The sequence below is a fragment of the Microtus pennsylvanicus genome, chromosome 13, assembly GCF_037038515.1.
Source record: "Microtus pennsylvanicus isolate mMicPen1 chromosome 13, mMicPen1.hap1, whole genome shotgun sequence".
In the NCBI taxonomy this organism is placed as follows: domain Eukaryota; kingdom Metazoa; phylum Chordata; class Mammalia; order Rodentia; family Cricetidae; genus Microtus; species Microtus pennsylvanicus.
The window spans coordinates 48,570,693-48,590,503 of NC_134591.1; the positions used below are offsets into that span (position 1 = coordinate 48,570,693).

A 19,811-nucleotide genomic window follows, 5' to 3' on the forward strand; every position below is an offset into this window, starting at 1 on the left:
TGTAGCCCAAACTGGCCCAGGATTCCATAAGTTTTTGGGGATGACCTAAAACTTCTGATTCTTTAGTCTTTGCCTCCTGTACAGAATCCAGTTTCCACCCTTATGAAAAGATGAAACCAGGAACTCCTCAGCCCACTGAGTTCCTACAACGATCTGAGCCTACGGGCTTCAATGCCAAACCTTCCTTCAAATCAGGCTTCTGCCACTCACTAGAAATTGAACTTTGAGTTACTTTGGCATGGCCCTGCCACCTGCTCCCCCTAGTCCGTTTTCTCACCTGTAAGAAAAGTCCGATTTAGGGGGTGAGTTCGCTGAAGGGGAGGGAGTATCACTAAAGCACACTTTGTTCTGTTCGAAGATGCCAAAATGATATGTAATTGTATGCTAATTAAAAAAAAATAAAAGTTGGGTCCTGGTGGCGCATGCCCTTAACCCCAGCACTCTAAAGAAAAAGACAAGCAGATCTCTGTGTTGAAAGACACAGCCTGGCCTACAGAGTGAGTTATAGGACAGCTAGGGCTATATAGAGAAACCCTGTCTTGAGAAACAAAAACCAAAAGACAAAGAAAAGAGCCAATTTAGAGTTCACTAATTTATGTACTTATTTTTATTTTTGTAGTGCTAGTGCCGGGAATCCAATTCTTGGCGTAGCACAGGAAGGGCAAGTCCTCAACCTCCGATGTCTCTCCTGTCCTTAGGCATGTTAAATGAAAACTAAATAGTATCTGTAGAGATACTCTGCTTCAGTACCAAGATTAAAGATTGTGTTAAGCAACAGGGCGGCGCGGAGGGGGATGGGAGGGGGACTTCGTGGGTTCTGCTTTCATCCTGAAACCAAGCCAAAGGGACATTTTGTCTCTTTATTGATATTTCTTTCTGTCTCCCATAGAGCTTGGATTTAAGCAACTCCAGTTTAGAGTGGTCAGGGGCCACGCTGACCATCAGCTAGGAGCTGGGGGTGCGGTATAGTAATAAGAGAAACAGACCGTAGGTATTTGGTTTCGAGGACACTGGAGAACGAATGAATGAAGAAGCGAAGGTTGGAGGTGATGGTTGGGGAGTCACGGTGGTCTTAAGAGTCTAAAGCAGTGGCCAAAGCCGCTGAAGGAGCATCTGGAAGGCGGAGAACCGAGTTTGTGGGGAGCGGGAATCCCAAGAGGCCAGGGGTGGAAAATGGGGCTGGACCGGTCAGGTCCCAGCGTGCACGCTCAGCCCTCTCCGCTGCTCATTCCTGGGCCAGTCCAGCGCCGCAACCCGTCCCCGCTGCCTCCGGAGAAATTGCCAAATTAAAATGAATCATTTGGCCCATAATGGCCGAGGCGCTTATCGGAGCTGGCGGGCCCGCGGCGGCGCCTTATCTCCGCGGCGCACACGGCCGGTGCTAACGAGGCCGCGGGCGGGAGCGGGATTAGAGCGCGCGGCTGGGCGCGGGCGGGGGCGGCCCAACATGGCCACGCGCGCACCCCAGGGCGCAAAAACCCGAGCAACCCGGCCTTCCCGGGGGCAGGCGACAGCCGCCTTCCGCGGAATTGCCGTCCGTTTTTACACTCCTTCCCCGTGCGCACTGAAGCCTGGGCTCCCTCTCCCCAGGCTCTTCCCGCGGGGCCGGGGGGGGGGGGGGGCACTTTCCACGCCGCCCCTCCCGCCGGGGAGACTCTCTTCCTTCCTTCCCCCTTTCCCTTTGCGCAATAGACAGAAAAGAGCCAGGCTCTGGCGGCTTCCATTGCTTCTGGGCTGTGTGTGCGGGCGGCCGGGTTGAGAGTGCGTGCGTGAGCGGGCGGGCCGCGGTGGCTGCTCCCCGCGTGGACTTTTGGCGATAGGTCGTGTGCGGGTGGTGTGAAGTCCTCACTATTTAAGTGTGGGGATTCCGACCCTCCTTGGCCCTTCTGCGTTTTATTCGTTGTATGTAAATTACCCCTTTTCTTTCCTCAACAAGGTCGGTCCTTGTGTCGCGGTGTGTGGCCTTGGACAAAGTGTTCGGCTGGCTTCGTTGTGCCGCCGCGGGTGTGATCCCCACCCTATTAGGTTGTGTGACTGTGTGCGATTGCGTGTGACTGATGTCGCTGTGTCATGTTGGACAGTGTGCGGGTCTGCCTGCTCCGGCTTGTGGGACAGAGCAGGCTTGTGCTCCTCTGCTTCCCTCCTCTGGGGCTGGACCATGTGTGGTCCTGTCCACCGAGAGTCCTGTGCCTGTGTCCTTTAGAGGTGCGTTTGCAAATCGCTGGGGGAGGGAGTGGGGGTAGGGCGAGCAAGAGATCGTGGCGCTGGTGGGGGCGTCGGCATGGGGGCGGGGAGCGGGATTTCACATTTTATTCCAAATTATGATGTATTCGGGAGCCAGTATTGGCTCGGGTGGGCGGACAGAGCCCAGTGAGAGGCAGCTTTGTCCGGAGGCCGTCTGTGCCTTGGTGTTGGGGGGTCCGCTGGTTAGGGGGGGTGTCTCCCACGCTGGAAGCTGAACTGCGCTCGCCGAGGCCAGCGTCTTACCGCCCGCAGAGCCCGTGTTTCGCCTATTTCTGGTCAGTTTCGCGGGTGCGTCCGCAGCGGTTGGGGAAGAGGCCGGGAAGGACAATGGACTGACTCACTTTCCAGGTCTGGTGCTAGGGGTGGGGGTCCTCGGGATCACCCCGGGGGACATTTTCCACAGTCCCTGCCCCATTCTGGCAGGGTCAGATCCCTGGTGAGCGGGTGGCTGCCCTCAGAGTCTGCTTTCGTTTGAAGGACCGCGCCAGTGCCACCCTAGCTGGAGAAGAAATGATTGCGTTTTCTTCTGTACTGTGATAATACCTTTGTCATCACCACCATCACTATTAACACCCCCTTTTAATGAAAACAATAGAACAAAAAGCTCACGAGCTCGTCCCTTCAGCTGCTTTGGATGGTGAACAAAGCAGTCCCACCGTCGCCCCTCCCTAGCTCTGTTTTCCAAGTTGCCAGGTTTGGGGTGGGGAAAGAAAATGGAGAGCTGCTCAGAACGGAGATTCAGCCATAAAGCAAACAGTAACCTCAAGTAACACCAGGAATGGGTGGACTCCCCCTTCTCCCCTCCCCTCCTTTTGGATTAGAAAGGAGAAAGAAAACCTCTCACCCGCACCCACCGAGTTGATACCCAGGGAAGAGATAGTTCTGCACTTCCGCCAAAGCCGCAACAGGGAGAAAAAGCCTTCGCAATTAACCCAAGACTTCGACGTGCCATTTGGTGGACGACTCAAGCAAAACAATTTTAAAAAAAAAAGAATTTACGGGAGGGAGGAAACGGACATAAAAGCAAACCAAATCCAGTTACCTCACTAGGAAGCGGCATCGGGTTTTCGTTTGACCCTCTTCCTTTTTGCCTTGTTTATCGATACAAAACATAAGCGTTTCTCCCATCTTCTGCCAATTAAAACCCCGAAAAATATCGAAAATTGTTGTATAAAGGTAGCGGAGGAACAGATGTAGAAATACCCTCCTTTATATCCCCCACTCCGCCAGTAGAAAGAAAACAAGGGACCCAACTAGACTAGATACAATCCTCTCCCCTCCAACCCTAACGGGGAAATAGGGCATTTGGAAGCAGGTTCTACCTTCCTTCGGGACAGAAGGTTGGTAGATGGGGGTCATGTCTGGGGACTCTCAGGTTCTGACCCTGCGACCAGGGCCTGAAGAGTCTTGTCTTTTCCATCACGTCCTCCCCCGCCCCACAACCCCGCGTCATATAGGGAATTACACCTTCACGCTGGGTCGGCAGCAGGAGCCTGGGCTCAGTTTGCCGAGCAAACCGCATAGACGAGTCCATGCTTAGAAAACAAATTCGGCCACACTGAATCAGACAGATCCGTTAGAGGGTTAGAAAATGTTTCGGGCAGCCTGCCTGGAGAGGCTGTTGTTGTTGGACTAAGTAGTTATTCCTGATTGGTCAGGTGTAGGGTTCTTTTTTTTTTTTTTTTAATCGGGACGTGTTTGGGGGAGGGGGGCTCCAAACACCTGCAAGTTGAAGGCGGAAAGACGATTGCTATTCTTTGGGCTGGCGGGGTACACGAGGTAATTCCTAGCCATTGACCCCCCATTTTCTCTCTCGCCCTCCCTCTTTTTCTCCACCCCCATCTTTCCTGGAAACTCGCTTTGGGCGCGGCAGACCGCGCAGGACCTCACCTCTAGCTAAGTAACTGTTGGCTTCTCAACAAGAGCCGAGGGAAAACACAGATCCGGGTTCCTACCTCGACCCCTCTCCAGTGGAGGAGTAGAGGTCCTAACCAGAAGGGCCGGTCTCTCTAAATATGCCCCAGGTGAGTTGCGGGCCGGAGTCTTGGGGTGGGGGCAATGTCTGTGGAAACTGTGTTCGGGGTTGGGAACTGGGAGAGTCTCAGAATTGAGAGAAGATTGGCGGGGGAGGGAGGGAACTAACCTAGACTGAGAACCCGAGATCTGACCACCACTAGCTGCCTCAGGTCTCCAGCAGGGCTCTTTCCTTTTTCCGGCCTCGGATAAAACCAGCTGGTTGGATTATGTCCTCCAGGCCGCTCCCATGGTCCCGGTTCCGTGCACATTTCATAAGGCCTGTAACTTTGTTGTCGCTACATCCGGGTGGCGCGGCCTGTGCTTGGAGCTCAGGCCGGAAAAAGGCCAAGGCTATCCGGGCTAAGGCCTGAGGCCTAGCAAGCTGTGGGGGAACACATCTCCACTCCCGTGGTGGCAGAGGTAGTGAGGTAGTGCGTTGTTCACTGGGATGTTTGGTTGTGGTGCAGGCTTTGTGTTTCTCTACTGTGTCTTGCGCATATGAGTGCGGATGGAGGGATGGGAAACCAAGTCTAAGGCAGTGGCTATTTCTTTAAAAAAAAAAAAAAGTAACTAAAAAATCCCCAGCTAGGATTTGGGGTATTAGAAGTTGCTGGAGAGGATGCAATGCCGGTCCTAGAAGGAGCTATTCCTTCCCCTTGTTCAGGCACGTATTGTCACCTGCGGCTGGTACTGGGGCAACTGGGAGGTGAAGATGCCCAGATGCAGCCTGAGTCTCTGAAGCACAAAGAGCTGCAATGGTGGACTGCCCCAGTCTAGCGCTGGTCCCGTCCTGAGCCGCCTTCCTTTCCATCCTCCCTTAATAAAAACAAATGCATAAAAGCCATTCAGTGGTAACCTCTCCCTATGGCTACTGAGGGTGATCCTGGTCTTAGTGAGCTAGGTTTTCCTAAGGCCCAACCAAGAGCTGAGCAAGGAGGATTCTACTGGAAACCTTGAAGGTAGGGATACTTTTATCATCTGGTGAGGCATTGGAGCTCAGGGTCAACTCATCTGGAATATGTGTTCGTTTTGACCGTTGGGAATCAGCTTCTGTCATTGCAGCATAATTAATCAGGGAGTGTAAACGTGTCGGAGGGAAACTGGGCTCAGTGCAGTGCATAGCATAATAATTTTCATTAGAAGCTGGGACTAAAGCTTTGGTCACTGAAAGCACACAGATGGTGGTGGCAGTGAGGTAGGGGACCAGCACCCCTGGCTTGTCTATTTCACCAGGGGCTGGTTTATTTCTGGTGTACTTCACCAGTAGGGAGGGAAGCCAGAGTGGCTACTATACTTCTGGTTCATTTCCGGTGGTTGTGGTATTCTCTGTATATAGCCCTTTTGTCTCCACTATAATTGTGAAGTCAATTTCAATGAAGCATCACAGGGCCATACTGGGGGATTTTGTGTGTAACAGTCTTGGGGAATTTTGTTATTTCCAGACTGAACTACCCAAAACAGCTTGTGTAGTCTGAATTCAGTCCCTAAGTTTTGGAGGAGGCTGAAGAAGATTCAGTTTCCCTTCCTTATTAGGAGGGATCAGTTTCCATGATAACTCTGGTCCAGAGCATTGCAATGGTCAAATAGGAGCTTCATGTCTGCAACCAGCAATTAGATGGATTCTTGTTTGGAACAGACTTGGACATTTTTGTATTATTTTCTCTTAAAACACCCAGTTTGGGCCAGTAAGATGACTCAGTGGGTTAGGGTGTTGCTGTCAAGTCTAACAACTTGTGATCCCTAGGACCCACTAGGTGAAAAGAGAGAACATGCTCCTGAAAATTGTCCTCTGGGCTCCACATTAGTGGCTGTGGCATGTGCACCCTCTAACACATATGTAAATGCAACAAAAATCAAAACGAAATAAAATAGCCCAATTATCTAATTCTGGGAGCAGAAATCTTAGTTGGAACTATTTATAAAGCCTGCCAAGGTGGTAATATGTGTGTGGTGTCTGTGTATGTATATATGCACATACATCCATAAATGTACACATTGAGGAGATAGGATCATGTGTAGCCTAGGCTAACCTCAAAGTCAGGATTCTTTAGCATGCTTCTCATTGCTGGGGCTATAGGCATGTGCCACCACATCTGATGAGTTCATAGCATTTTTATTTTTAAAGTGAAAGCAGTTCACAAGTACCCTCCAACTTTGATCCTGAGTCTTACAGATTTTGTATCTGGCCTGTTGCTGAAGCTAGGTAACAGAAGAGCCCTCACACTGTTGGGGAATGAGTGGCTGTGCTCACCTCAGAGGTATGGTTAGAACTTGGGAAGTTTCTGGGCCCCGGGGTTTATACAGGAAGGCAATGCTGTACAGTGAGAACTGAATTCCATGTTGTGGAGAACACCCTATTGTGTGTATGTGGGGCTTCATTAGAAGAATTCAAGGGCCTTCTTGATATTGTCTTTTTCATCAAGAGAGGAGCCCAGATCCTGCCGGCTTCAGGAGTACTTTCCTGTGTGTCTCAGTCAGGTTTCCCTTCCAGACCTACCCTCTCTTGGAGTCCAGTTGAGTATATGGGGTGGAGCATGCAGGAGGATGGGGCCAGAATCCAGGATCAGCTGCGTTCCTTGACTTCTTTTCTCGTGGAAGGGTAGCAGCTTGCAGAATACAGCATGGATTTGCTTAGCGTAGGCAACCTCCCTCTTGCCAGGGAGAATACTGGGGGAAGGTCGCTGGCTTTTCTGGAATACTTCTGACATCTGTAGCTGAGCAGAGCCCAGTTCTTGTAGCCTCCACACCCTACTTCACCACCATAATGCTTCTGGGTGTATTACGTGTGGTGTATGTGTGTGGCAGTAGATTGGGAGAGGTCCCTAAAGCACCTTGCTCGGACCCGGAAAGATTCCCCGCCAAAACCAAAAGGGGGGCGGGAAGGATACGCTCGCTTGCCCGCTCGGGGGATTTGTTCCCTCCCCTTCCCCTGTGGCCTAAGAAGGAGGGACTGGGTGATCTTTCTTTCTCTTCTCCGTACATTTCCTTCCTCCTTTTCCCTTCGATTTTGTTTCGCTGGCTGCATTCCTTTTTTCCCAATGTTTCTGCCATCTTTCTCCAGTTCTCTTCCTACCCTTGGACCCTGTGCCTCCCCGGCTCTCCCAAACCTCGTCTCCCAATCTAGAGACACCACCATCTCTCTCCAGTTCCAGGCCCGCGGGCCCTTCACGCTACCAGGGTGGGGGGGTGTGTCCACGTGGCGCTGAGTTTTCTGTCTTTCACGTCTCAGTGCGTGATCTCCTCTTTTCCCCTTACTCGGTTACAGGATGACAGAGCGGCCGCCGAGCGAGGCGGCACGCAGTGACCCGCAGTTAGAGGGACAGGACGCGGCCGAGGCCCGCATGGCCCCCCCGCACCTCGTCCTGCTCAACGGCGTCGCCAAGGAGACGAGCCGCGCAGCCCCGGCGGAGCCCCCGGTCATCGAGCTAGGCGCACGCAGCAGCGCGGGGGGCGGCCCTGCCAGTGGGGGCGGGGCCGTGAGGGACTTAAAGAGCCGCGACGCGGTAGTAGCCGAAGCTCGCCATCGAGTGCCCACCACCGAGCTGTGCAGACCTCCTGGACCCGCCCCGGCGCCCGCACCCGCCTCAGCCCCCGCAGAGCTGCCTGGAGACGGCCGCATGGTGCAACTGAGCCCTCCCGCGCTGGCAGCCCCCGCCGGCCCTGGCCGAGCGCTGCTCTACAGCCTCAGCCAGCCGCTGGCCTCGCTTGGCAGGTGAGCTGTCTGGTGCCCTGCTGCGTTGCGGGTCCAGGCGGAGCTCTGGGAGAAGGGAGGTAGTTAAAGACTCCCAGCGTAGTGGATAGAGTCCCCCAATCTTGGCACTAGTGGGAAAGGGGCTTCAGTGAGACCAATTGGCAAACAGGACTGATCGGGACTTCTGGGAGCGGACTGTTGTGGCAAAACCCGGGATGCCCGCCTGCTCCTTTGAGGGTGCAGGCGTGTGGGTGGGTGTGGGAAGCAGTGGAGGCTGCTGAGAACCGTGTTAGGTAGGAGGGATTCCTTGAGTAGGAGTTCCAGGCCAACGTGTTGAATGCCCCTCTGCAGCAGAGGTGAGGTTTGATGCAAAGGGTGTCTTCGCCTTCTGGAAGCTGCAGCGAAGGATCTTCGGGCTGTTGCTGAGAGCAGCTCTTCTCAACCTCTGCTAGGATGCGGTGAGCAGCACTGTCATCCGCACCTAGCCCTTCTGCCACTGGGTGTAGTTGGTGCTAGAATGCTGGCTTCCTTGCTGGACCGCTGTGGTGAGGGCAGATGAAAGGCAGACAGAGGAAGGAATTCTAGGAGAAGGCTTGGCAAAGCTGCAGAGGAGCACCATGGTGGGCGAGTTAGCGAGCCAGTGTTTTCAGTCTGTGCTCCATCCAGGAGGGATGGGGAGCGGTGGTGGAGTGAGGTTGGTTGCAAGAGACACTGCCAGTGAGAGCTGTGTGGTGTTGGAGTTGCCTATCATCACTCTACCTGTGTCTGCCTGAGCAAAGGTGTTTGCCGGGATTATGTGATTGTTGGTTGGGGCCTTTTTGTCTTCAATCGCATGGTTATCCACCTGTTCTTTCTGCAGTGGGTTCTTCGGGGAACCGGATGCCTTCCCCATGTTTACCAACAACAACCGGGTGAAGAGGAGGCCCTCCCCATATGAGATGGAGATTACTGATGGTGAGTCTACGCTTATCCCTTGCTCTGCTTGGAACCATCTGCAATGGGGAGCATGGGGACAATACAGACATCTCACAGAGGCGAGAAGCCCATCCAAACCGCCAGAAGCCGAAACCTGAGTTAGGACTGGCACTTAAACCAGATCAGTAGAGTCAGCCACATGTAGTTCCCATTCTAGGCTTGATCCCTACACTTTGACAAGGATCCAGGGAGGGTAGAAACCCTTCATGTCCCCAACTCCCATTCCTTAACTCGCAGGAAGTCCCTGAACTGCATCTCAAATCCACTTTGGAGTCTCCGGCTGGAGTTGTTCCTTTTAAGATTTTCTTCCTAGGTCTGTCTGTTGCGGGATCACTTTGTCTCTCTTCCACATTCTGGGCTGAGACCAAGAGTGGCTTATGGTGCCATGGAATATATATAACCAGGGGGACTCAGCCCGTTGGGAACTCTGAATCCTCTTTGTCCTGGGTGAAGGGAGATTTGGAGCTCCACCCACTCCTCTCAGTGTTGGCCTGATATTACCAGGGCATGAAAGCGGACTGAGAGACTCAGGACAATGGTGGGGCGAGAGTGCTGCTGTCTGTCTCGGGCCCCTGTAGGAAGTGTGCTGAGGCTGGAGAAAAGCTGGCATGGAGGCCGGGAGCCTGTAGAAGGTGTGTGTGGTAGAACTTGAGCTTCTAGAAAGGAAAAGGCTCGAGTCTGACAATACAGAAGACACCAGAACCCAGGATAGCCCAGGATACAGACATACAAAGAGGAAAGGTGACTGACAGGTGCTTCTGGATGAGAGAGAACCTTACAGGTTCTGATGCCACGTAGGTGCTCCTGACTCCTCCTTCTCTGCCTGTCAGAAAAGCTACCAGGAGACAGTGAAGTTGTGTCCAGCACTGGGATCTCCTCAACATAGGAGTTCCGTGTGTCTCATCCCCAGCCTGCCTCCCAGCATCAACTCATTGCTAGTAGTCCTCTGTCACCCTAAAGCTATGAAGTGAGGTGGTGACAGCTCTCATTACTGCCATGTGTTGGACACCTATTGCATCTATCAAACTTTGTTTTTGAATGCTTGGTCTTTGTGTAATTCTCAACACAGATCCATGCATTTAACTTTGCTTCAATTTCACAGATGAAGAAATTGAGTCTCGGTTGAGGCCTGGACCATAATGATAGCATTGGCCTTAAACTTTGGAATGTGTTCTGGATTCTTCCTTACCCTCTAGAGTCTGTTTGGCGCTAACTGTGACAACGATTATAATGCCCCCTGCCCACCTAGGAGCTTGCACCAGCTTATGAGCATTAGCCGTGATATAAAGGACTGGTCCTCCTTTGTCACAACTGGGAGAACACTCTTTGGTCTAGAGGTCTGGGGGCACTAAATTGCTTTTCTGAGGCAGTTCAGTATAGGTCTTCCCTGAAGGTTTGTGGTGTTTTTCCCAATCTGTATTTGACCCTTAAAAGGCTTCAGGGAACTGCAGGCAAGGCAAGGGCTGTGGAAACTTCTGGGGAAAACATAGAGTGTGGGTAGGTACAGGCGCATGCTAATGAGAGAAAAGGACCATCAAATATTAGGCATCTACTTGGTCAAGTAAGTCCTAGCCTGAGCGCTGCCTCCATCCTCAGCCATAAAGTGACCAGTGAATTCAGATGTCTATATCCTTTCTCCCCCCCCCCCACTTCCCCAAGTGTCCAATCTGAGCCCTGGACCTAGTGGTTACTGAAAGAGGATAAGTAGGATCCTCAGGCTGGGCTGTCCCTTCTGTACAGCAAACATCCTGAAGGTTGCTAGGGCCTGTGGCTTTGTGGTAGCAGGGAAGACTGCCACCACACTGACCTCTTGTGTTTCCCCTGCTCTGAGACTCCCAGGTCATGCTTGAATACTTGGCACGGTGCTCTGCACACTTGGGTGTTGCGCACATGTGCATTAGTGTCCGCTGTCTGGCAGTCTTAGCATCAGTGTGGTAATGATTACCGGGTCCAGAGGCGTCCTTAGAAGCCTTTGCTGAGCTCAGGCAGGGTTGTGCATGCTTGTCTTCAGTTCCTTTCCTGGAGTTGGGGGCCTAGATGTCTTTCCTTTCCCTTCTGCTCTGCATCCTCCCCTCCTTCCCTCTTTTTGCCACTGTGACAGGCCACTTAGGAGACATATACTAAGCCCGCACTTGGTGCTTCTGTCACCCTAGAACTGAATGTATGCCCTTCTTACTGCAGGGACTTATGAGCGATGGACCCTGCCTCCTCTTCTCTTATGCCTTACACCCGCCACGTTTCTGCCTCGGTGCCTTTGCACGTGTCATTCCTTCTGCACAGAGATCCACTCTGCTTCCCTCCCTGTATCTGGATGGCTTTGCTTCAGCCTCAAGTTTGTTTTGTTTTTAAAATAAATGCTTTGTTAGCTACTTTAGCTAAATTCAGTAGCTTCTTTACACCTTTTACTTGCCAGTCTGCCTTTTGTTGTGTTTTTGTTTGTTCCTTATTCTTCACCTCCCATCCGCATTATCATGTAAACGCTACAAGGGTACAGGCCCTGCGTGTCTTATTCCCACTTATTTACTGCCTACCATGGTGTTGGTTGTTAGCGAAAACCTGGCGAACAGATAGTAGATATTAAGAGTTATCTCTCGGGCTGGAGAGATGGCCCAGCAGTTAAGAGCATTGCCTGCTCTTCCAAAGGTCCTGAGTTCAATTCTCAGCAACCACATGGTGGCTCACAACCATCTGTAATAAGGTCTGGTGCCCTCTTCTGGCCTTCAGGCATACACGCAGAAAGAATATTGTATACATAATAAATAAATAAATATTAAAAAAAAAAGAGTTATCTCTCACTTAGTGAGCTTCACTTGTGTGATGCACCAGCCATGGACACCATCTATCACCTAAATTACCAGCAATGTGCAGATGAGGAAGTTGAGGCAGTGAGTTCTGGTCAGGAATTGAACCCAGATAGTCTGGCTTCAGTCGTGATTTTTGTGTGTGTGTGTGTGTGTGTGTGTGTGTGTGTGTGTGTGTGTAAGGTTTCTTTTCTTTTTTTTTGAAACAGGGTTTCTCTGTGGTTTTGGAGCCTGTCCTGGAACTAGCTCTTGTAGACCTGGCTGGTCTCAAACTCACAAAGATCCGCCTGCCTCTGCCTCCCGAGTGCTGGGATTAAAGGCGTGCGCCACCACCGCCCTGCTTGTGTAAGGTTTCTTGAGTTAAGTGACTGAAATATGGCCCTCGTCTAGCTGGACATGCAGAATATGCCTTTGTTTCCAGCATGTGGGATAAAGAGGCAGATGAATCTCTGTAAGTTTGAGGCTAGCCTGGTCTACAGAACGAGTTCCAGAACAGCAAGGATTGCATAATGAGACCCTGTCTCAAAAAAAATTAAAATAAAACAGAAAATAAATATTAAATGCTGCAGAGCCCATAGGAAGCACCCAGTACAGACAGACACACATTGTTTGTGGAAGGTGGTAGGGAGGAAGGGGCTATGAGGCTAGTTAGCTAGGGCTGGAGGGATGTAGATCTCAGAGATCGTGTGTCAGCTGGACTCCTAGGAATAGCTTCTTGGTAGAGGAGCCCTTTGAAGGTCTCTGCCTGCTTTTAACCACGTCCTTCCATCTTCAGGCCCTCACACCAAAGTAGTGCGGCGCATCTTCACCAACAGCCGGGAGCGATGGCGGCAGCAGAATGTGAATGGAGCATTTGCTGAGCTCCGAAAGCTCATCCCCACCCACCCACCAGACAAGAAGCTAAGCAAGAATGAGATCCTGCGCCTTGCCATGAAGTACATAAATTTCCTGGCCAAGCTGCTCAATGACCAGGAGGAGGAAGGCACTCAGCGTGCCAAGCCGGGCAAGGACCCTGTGGTGGGAGCTGGTGGGGGTGGGGCAGGGGGTGGCATGCCCCCTGAAGACCTTCTCCAGGATGTGCTTTCCCCCAACTCCAGCTGTGGGAGCTCTCTGGATGGAGCAGCCAGCCCGGACAGTTATACAGAGGAGCCAACACCTAAGCACACTGCCCGCAGCCTCCACCCTGCCCTGCTGCCTGCCACTGATGGGGCTGGCCCCCGGTGATGCGTCTGGGGCTGCCCAGGGCCAGCAGGCAGGGCCCGTTAGGCCCCTGCATTGCTGGGCTTTAGGGCAGGTGGGATGAGAAGCAGGCATTGTACTTGATGAACTTCCCTTATAGTCTGAACTTTGGGAAGTCCCAACTGACCCTGAGCTGGTGTTTCTGTTTCCTGCCTGGAAACAAGAGGAAAATGAAGTGAAGTAGTAGGTACTTTATCTGAAGATGGCACAGTCTTCTCCCTTTTCCAATCCCCAGGACTTCCCAGTTAGAGGCTCAAGTGTCACTGTTTTTTGGTCTAGAGTTTGTGAGCCTTGTTTTGGACGAGATACGGGGTTGTTACCCATTACCGGAGGCATCCAGCAGCCTCTGCCTTGCCTTTAGCCCATCCCGAGCTGGCTGGGGTGGCTTTTGTGGCAGCTTCTGTTCAAATATATAGGTACCCAAGAGCTGCCCACTTCTTGAGCCCCATCTTCACCCAGGTCCGTGTTGATCCATCCAGCTTGCCAGCTGCTCCGGAGAGTCAAGCCTCGAGGTGCCTTCTTCAGGGCCTGGTTGGAAAAGTTGACCAGTGAACAGACAGCCTGATCTCAACTAGCTGGGCCAGAAAAACCCAACAGCCCTTCTTGCTCTGGGGCATCAGAGCTCTGCTTTCTCCCCACTGAGACTTGCCTTCCTATCCTGCAGCTGTGAGGATTGGTCAGCAGCCTGGAGCATGCTCTGTTGGGCTGTGTACAGGCACAGAAAGGGAGAGCGACATTAGGGTAAAGCAAGAGTGTTTGGGGCATTGGGGTTCATCTCCTGCACGTCACAATGACAGCGTGCTGATGCTTTGCATGTTGGTGCTTGGGTTGTACAGCCCATGGGCTTTCCTTGGGAAGCTTCCTGTTGCAAGATGTCTGTTGGCTGAGGGTTTGGGCTTCCAAATAGAGTACAAAATGTCCCATAAATACTCCATTTGGGATTCTGCCTAATCGGTTGTTGGTGGAAATTCTGGGCCATGCTGCTAGGGCATGGAGTCCAGTCAGAGGTGAGGCCCTGGCTTGAGACCTGAGCATGCAAATTTGCTCAGCCCAACTTTCAATGCGCTCCTGTCACACAATTGCAGGCCCCATTTGTGTGCATGGCAAGTTGGTTTCATGCACTGTGAGTGCCCCTCGAAAAGCTGTACATGAAAACTTTTGTAAAGCAAATCCTTCTTCATCTTTTAAAGAAATAACCCCTGCAAGTCATTTTGTAAAGTGGAGAATCCTTTTGTAGTATGGACAACTGCCCCATTGTTTCTTTCCTGAATCAATCCTCATGGTGGGACTGGGTTTTCTTAAAGCTAGGCCTGTCTGTAATGAAGTTCAAGCCCATGGAACAAACTGCACAGAAGTCCTGTGTATCTGTCATTGTACCAGTGTCACCTAGAGCGCTCTCTCTCTCTCTCTCTCTCTCTCTCTCTCTCTCTCTCTCTCTCTCTCTCTCTCTCTCTCTCTCTCTCTGCCTCTGCCTCTGCCTCTGCCTCTGCCTCTGCCTCTGCCTCTCTCTCCCAGGTTTTGCAATTGAGCCAGAGAGAAAGTACTCAAAGGCCCCATCATGTAACGTAAGAGCCCATTACTTTTCTGTTCGAGTTTCAATACCATTAGGGTGCCCGAGTACAGACTTAGGCAGACAAAGATGGATCTTGCTCCCCTCCTCTTCCTGTTAAGTCCTGAGATTCTCCAGGCATAGGGACAATATGGTCAGGCACCGGGATTGTCGCATACCACACTCAGCTGTCTCATATTGCTGCGAACACTAAGGTTGGTTCCTTCCGTTGCTTGGGAGTTAGGACAAGGAGTCTGACCCAAGTGAAAACGGAACAACTGTCCTGAGCTCGAGGGCTGTGTTTTCTTCTCGGTGGAATGATGACTTGGGAATGAAAAATGTTGATCTGGAGGTGGATTTTCTGAGAGAGATCACACATTTGTTAGGAGCTTAAGCTACGGCTCCCTTTCTCCGCTTTGTAGCCTTGCTGGGATGGATGCAGCAGGCAGTGGGGTCCATAAAGAGCTCTGTTGTGCACTAAGGGTGCAGTGCAGTGGACGAGCAGCACACATGAGGTTCTGGGTTCAATACCCAGCACAGACACAAAAGCTTCATTACCCTTAGTGCTGACCCTGCAGTGAGTTCCAGCCAGAGTTCAGGCCCTGGGCAGTTGATACTTGAGTAATTTAGCTTATTAAGACTCTCCCTTGAGCTATCCAGATCCTCATTTCTCTAGATTAATCTTAATTTCTCCCTGATTTCAAGGCAGGAGATAGACGTGAGAAAGGGAGAGAGACTGGGGATACGAGTGCCTCCAGACTGCTGTACTTCCCACGGGGCTAGAGCAGAGGGCCAGGAGTTTGGTCTTTGTAAGATCTAAGGAAAACCCTGCATTCTGTTTTCATCTTCAACACCCCATATCTTTCTCCCTTTGTCCCTTCCTCACCCTTGAAGAAATGGCAAGGTCCCAAGAATAATATCTGTACAAAAGGGGAAAATGTAACCATGAGAAACATTTGAGGAAAACAATGAATGTAAGGACCAGAGAGAATCCTGTCTTTCAAGAATAATTCATGTTTATTTGTGGTGGCAAGTAACACGATGGTACAACCTTTATCCTTCTTCCAGAAACAAAAACAAAGGGCACAGCAACTGTAGTGAGCTGACAGCTATTTTGGCCTTTTGGGTGGGTCTAGCCATACTTGGGATCCCAGTGGTACATGACCCTCTGCAGAAGGCTTGCCCCAGCCTGTGTACATAGCACACCATGTCTGTGGGCAGGCCCAGCACTTTCCGTCAGTGTTGTACTGTATGTGATGAACTGTGTTGGTCTCTGCATTTCTCTGCAGAAGAGGAGTAACTGCTCCGGGTACCTTGATGTTTGTACAGCCTAGAGGCCAACACTGTGGGCGTGTGACTCTTTATTGGGGGGAAACAAAAAAAAACCCAGTGTGGTGATGATGGTGTGTGTATATATATATAAGGTTATATGGGGAAGATTTCTAAATAAAAGTTTTACAAAGGGACCTGGACTTTGTACTTGCACGTGGCACCCCAGAGCCTGAGAGTGGGCACTTTAAAAGGAAAAGCCTGGCAAGGCTGGGCTCCGCTCCTCTTAGGAAGCGGGATCCAGCTCCTACTCTCAGAACAAGCCTGTGGGGAGGAAGGAGGCTACACTCAGGGGTTAGGAGAGTGCCCTCTTTTTCTCCTGCAACTTCACGGGGCTTCAGTTCCCCGTCCTTGTGTTGGCAGCCTGGCAGATAGACCTCTCTGTTGGGTTAACTTCCTCCTTCCTGTTAGATCAGTTTCCCTCGTTGGGGCCATTGTTCCCAGCAAGGGCTTAGGACAGACAAAGGAAAACATTACCCACCACTGGTGTCCTCAGGTTTCCTGATGACTCAGACATATATGTAACATATATAACACATCAGATGTGTGCAGTGCTCACAGTGGCCAAAAGAGGGCGTGAATGCCCTGGAATTGGAGTTACAGACAGTTCTGAGTGGCCATGTAGGTGCTGAGGTTTCATGAATGGAATTTGAGACTGAGATTGTGGTTCTTAGGGAGGCCATTGCACACAAACGATTGACCCTTTGGAAGTTTATAGGGTGGACATCTCCAACTAAGTGTAGCTTCTGTTTTCTCTTTTAATAAGCAATTGCTCTGAGCGGATACTGTTCTGTAGGTGAGGGTTCAGCACTGAACAAAACAAACACGGATGCTGGCCACTGCAGCTTACATTCTAGAAGGGAGACAATGAATGTACAAACACACACAACTATAGTTCAACAGTTAGAAAGTGATTAGTACTAACTAACCCACAGTGAGTTTCAGGCCAGCCTGGGCTACATGAGACAGTCTCAAAAACCAAAGCAAAAGGAGAGGTAAGGAACAAACAGGGATAGTTTGGGAAGGCCCAGCATGCCATGTTTTTCTTTCAGGGACAGTGTTATCCTAAGACAGGATCGTGTCTCTCCACCTGTTACGTGGGCTAAGAGACTCTGAAAAGTCTTTTTCTTTCTTCCTCTTTGGACCTCAGTACTTATCCCCAAATCTAGAGACGTGGACACTAGCTCAGATTGTCCCCAACAGGTATTCAATGGTTTCACAGTTAATTCCCACCCTGTTTGTCTCTAGTCTCCTCAGGCAGCTGTTGCCTTCTTGGCTTCTATCCATCTCCTAGAGGGAGAGGGTAGGATTCGGCCGAGTGTCAGGATCTGACCCAGTCTATCTGGAAGCCCCTCAGATATGTCTTTCCCTGGCCCAGGGCAAGAACAGTGAGAGGTTTAACCTTGGGGTGGGGAGAAAAAGTAGATCTTAGACTCGCAGACTTGAGCGACAGATTGAAGAGACTGCCATGAAAGGAAAGAAAGGAAGAGGGTAGGGAAGAAAGAATGGTATTTGGGGTGGAGGAAGTAGCCAGCCATGTTCAGTACAACTGAGGAGTCACGCAAGGAGAGGTTCTCGAGTGAGTCACTTTATCACCCTGAGGTTTGGTTTGTCTGTTAAATAGGGGTGTTAGTGCTCATCTCCCAGGACTGTCATGAGACTCCGAAATAATATATGTAAAGTGTCTGTGTCTTATTAAGAAAGATTATATAGAAAGATGTATAGAAAACATTTTTTTCTGGAAATGGGACTAGGATGGGGCTGTCCTAGCAGAAGAGAAGAGGGGAAGGGTATGTGTGTACAGCAATGTTAACTACTCCTCAGCAGCAGGACTTTTAGTGGGCCTGTCCCTTGCCAGGTAAGGCTGGGTAGTCAGCGAGGACCACCCACTTCAGTTCAGGGGCTGAGTGGAGGTAAGGTGGGAGTAGGGAAGAACCCCAGAGGCAAGTGCTATGGGAGGGGCTGAGCAGTACGGGCAGCCTAACTTTGATAACAGGGACCCTGGGCTAGCGAAGGTTGGAAGGTATCTGGGAGGGAGTTCCACCTCTGTCCTGGGTATTAGAGCAGGCTGGTCCAGGAATGTGGGCATTCTCCTGGGTCCAGTGCTCTTGCCCAAGCTACCTAGGGTGAGGTGTGCTCCTGGGGTTACTCACTTCAGTGGGATGTGAGGTGCCTTTCACCCTCCTCGCTCTCTCCTTGAGCGCTTGGTCTGGTCTGAGCTCTGCCCCTCCCCAGCTCCTGGTCTTTTCTCTCCACACAATAACAGGATGTGATCAGTTCGAAGAGAGGAAGTGGGGGAGGACTGCTGTGCTGATAGCGGGGAAGGAGAGGGGTTCTGACTCTCCTCTCTCTAGTCGCCCCCTGCTCTGTCAACCCGCCTCTGTAGCTCCTTTTCCCCTCTATCTGAGACCAGTGGGGATGAACTTGTGTGTTCAGGACTGTTTGCCTATGGAGAGACAGCCTTGACCACACCTTCGTCAGGGCCTGTCTTCTGGAGAGGCTTGCTGGTCAAGCTTTAGATGCTGGTTATTTCCTGCCCTGCAGCTGCTGGAGTCTAAGGGTAGGTAGGTGGGTCGCTGAGCAGGGTTCCATCTGTCCAATGGCTGGCTTCCCAAGTCCACGCGCGTATGATTCAGTGCAAAGGGTGGTAGAATCAATCAAAAAGTCCTGTCAAATGCTGGCTTGGCATGGCCTTGTATAGTGTTTGGGCCAGGCTGCAAAAATGGAAAATGAAATTCAGAGAAACAAGTATCTTAATCAGGGTTCTCTAGAGTCACAGAATTTGTGGAGTGCATCTCTCTCTCTCTCATCTCTCTGGAATGACTTACAGGCTGCAGTCTAACCAATCCAACAATGGCTGGCTGTGAATCTAGTAGTTTCTCAGTCCCATGAGACTGGGTCTCTCAGCTGATCTTCTGTGTGTGCTGGGATCCTGAAGAAGTGGGCTCCAATGTCAGGGGAAGAACGGGTGTGCTGGAAAGGCAGGACAAGCAATCAGGAAGCTTTCCTTCTTCCATTGTCCTTTATAGGTTTCCAGAAGAAGGTGTGACCCAGATTAAAGATCCTTCAAGATCTGGATCAAAAGCCTGTGTCTTCCAACCTCAAGAACCATATCAAAGGCATGGTGTCTCCCATCCTCAATGACCCAGGTCACAGGTTTGCCCTCTGTTACTGGATTATAGTTCATTACAAATATAGTCAAATTGACAACCAAGAATAGCCATCACAACAAGGGTCATGGAGGTGGGCTGAGCTGGAACTCAACACTAGGTCCATTGAGTGACCACCTCTTCAGGCCAGGGCTGTCCTTAGGACTTCCAAAGCTGATGGAAAACTTTCAGACCTGCCCTGTCCAAAACAACAGCTATTAAACACATGTATCTTTTCAGCATTTGAAGGATGACTGACATACCAAGGAACCGAGTTTGTTTACAATTATACATTGTAAACAATGGTGTTTAATTTGAATTAATTGTAGAAAACCATGTACAGATGTTGGTTTTTGACCAGTAAAGCTTTAGACCCTCATCCATTGGGTTACTGATCACTTATTGTCTCCTCTGCTGAACCAGGCCATGCTGGGGACACAGATCATTCGGGTAGTTGAGGCCATGCATTAAGGACTCTCTTAGAGGCCAACCAGGAGAAGAGTGGGCTCACTTCGTGGTCATGGGAAGTTTCTCAGAGAATGCTAGCTCTGGAGAGATAAGTAGGGTTTTATCAAGGGTACAGAGAGGAATGGAAGTTGGGTGGCAGGTATGAATAAAGACACAGTACTGGGAAGATGTGATGTGCTTTGGAGATTGTGGCCTTGGTTGGTGGGGTATATATGTTTTAAGTGTTGGGCCGGAGAAGCCTTGTGGTCTGGTCACCAGAAATCTGAGGTTCCCTGAGAGTAATGGGAGCCATAGTGAGGGTTGTGAGCAGATCAGAGGGTGGTCAGAACAGGCTTTGGGGACTTTGTAGG

General features: G+C 50.9%; 1 protein-coding gene across 3 annotated transcripts; it reads left to right on the forward strand.

Annotated features, from left to right (window-relative positions):
- The first annotated feature begins 1,693 nt into the window (after window positions 1–1,693).
- Window positions 1,694–15,975, forward strand: Tal1 (TAL bHLH transcription factor 1, erythroid differentiation factor). 3 transcript variants are annotated; one of them, XM_075945807.1, is made up of 5 exons: window positions 1,694–2,205; window positions 4,118–4,268; window positions 4,925–7,972; window positions 8,811–8,905; window positions 12,503–15,975. In XM_075945807.1, the coding sequence occupies exons 3-5, from the start codon at window positions 7,527–7,529 to the stop codon at window positions 12,949–12,951; spliced, it is 990 nt and encodes a 329-aa protein (XP_075801922.1). In that variant the 5' UTR covers window positions 1,694–2,205; window positions 4,118–4,268; window positions 4,925–7,526; the 3' UTR covers window positions 12,952–15,975. The 3 variants fall into 3 exon arrangements, with proteins under 3 accessions (XP_075801922.1, XP_075801920.1, XP_075801921.1); XM_075945805.1 differs by having other exon boundaries at window positions 1,695–2,205; window positions 7,526–7,972; XM_075945806.1 differs by lacking the exon at window positions 1,694–2,205 and adding an exon at window positions 2,362–2,519 and having other exon boundaries at window positions 7,526–7,972.
- Window positions 15,976–19,811: the final 3,836 nt, after the last annotated feature.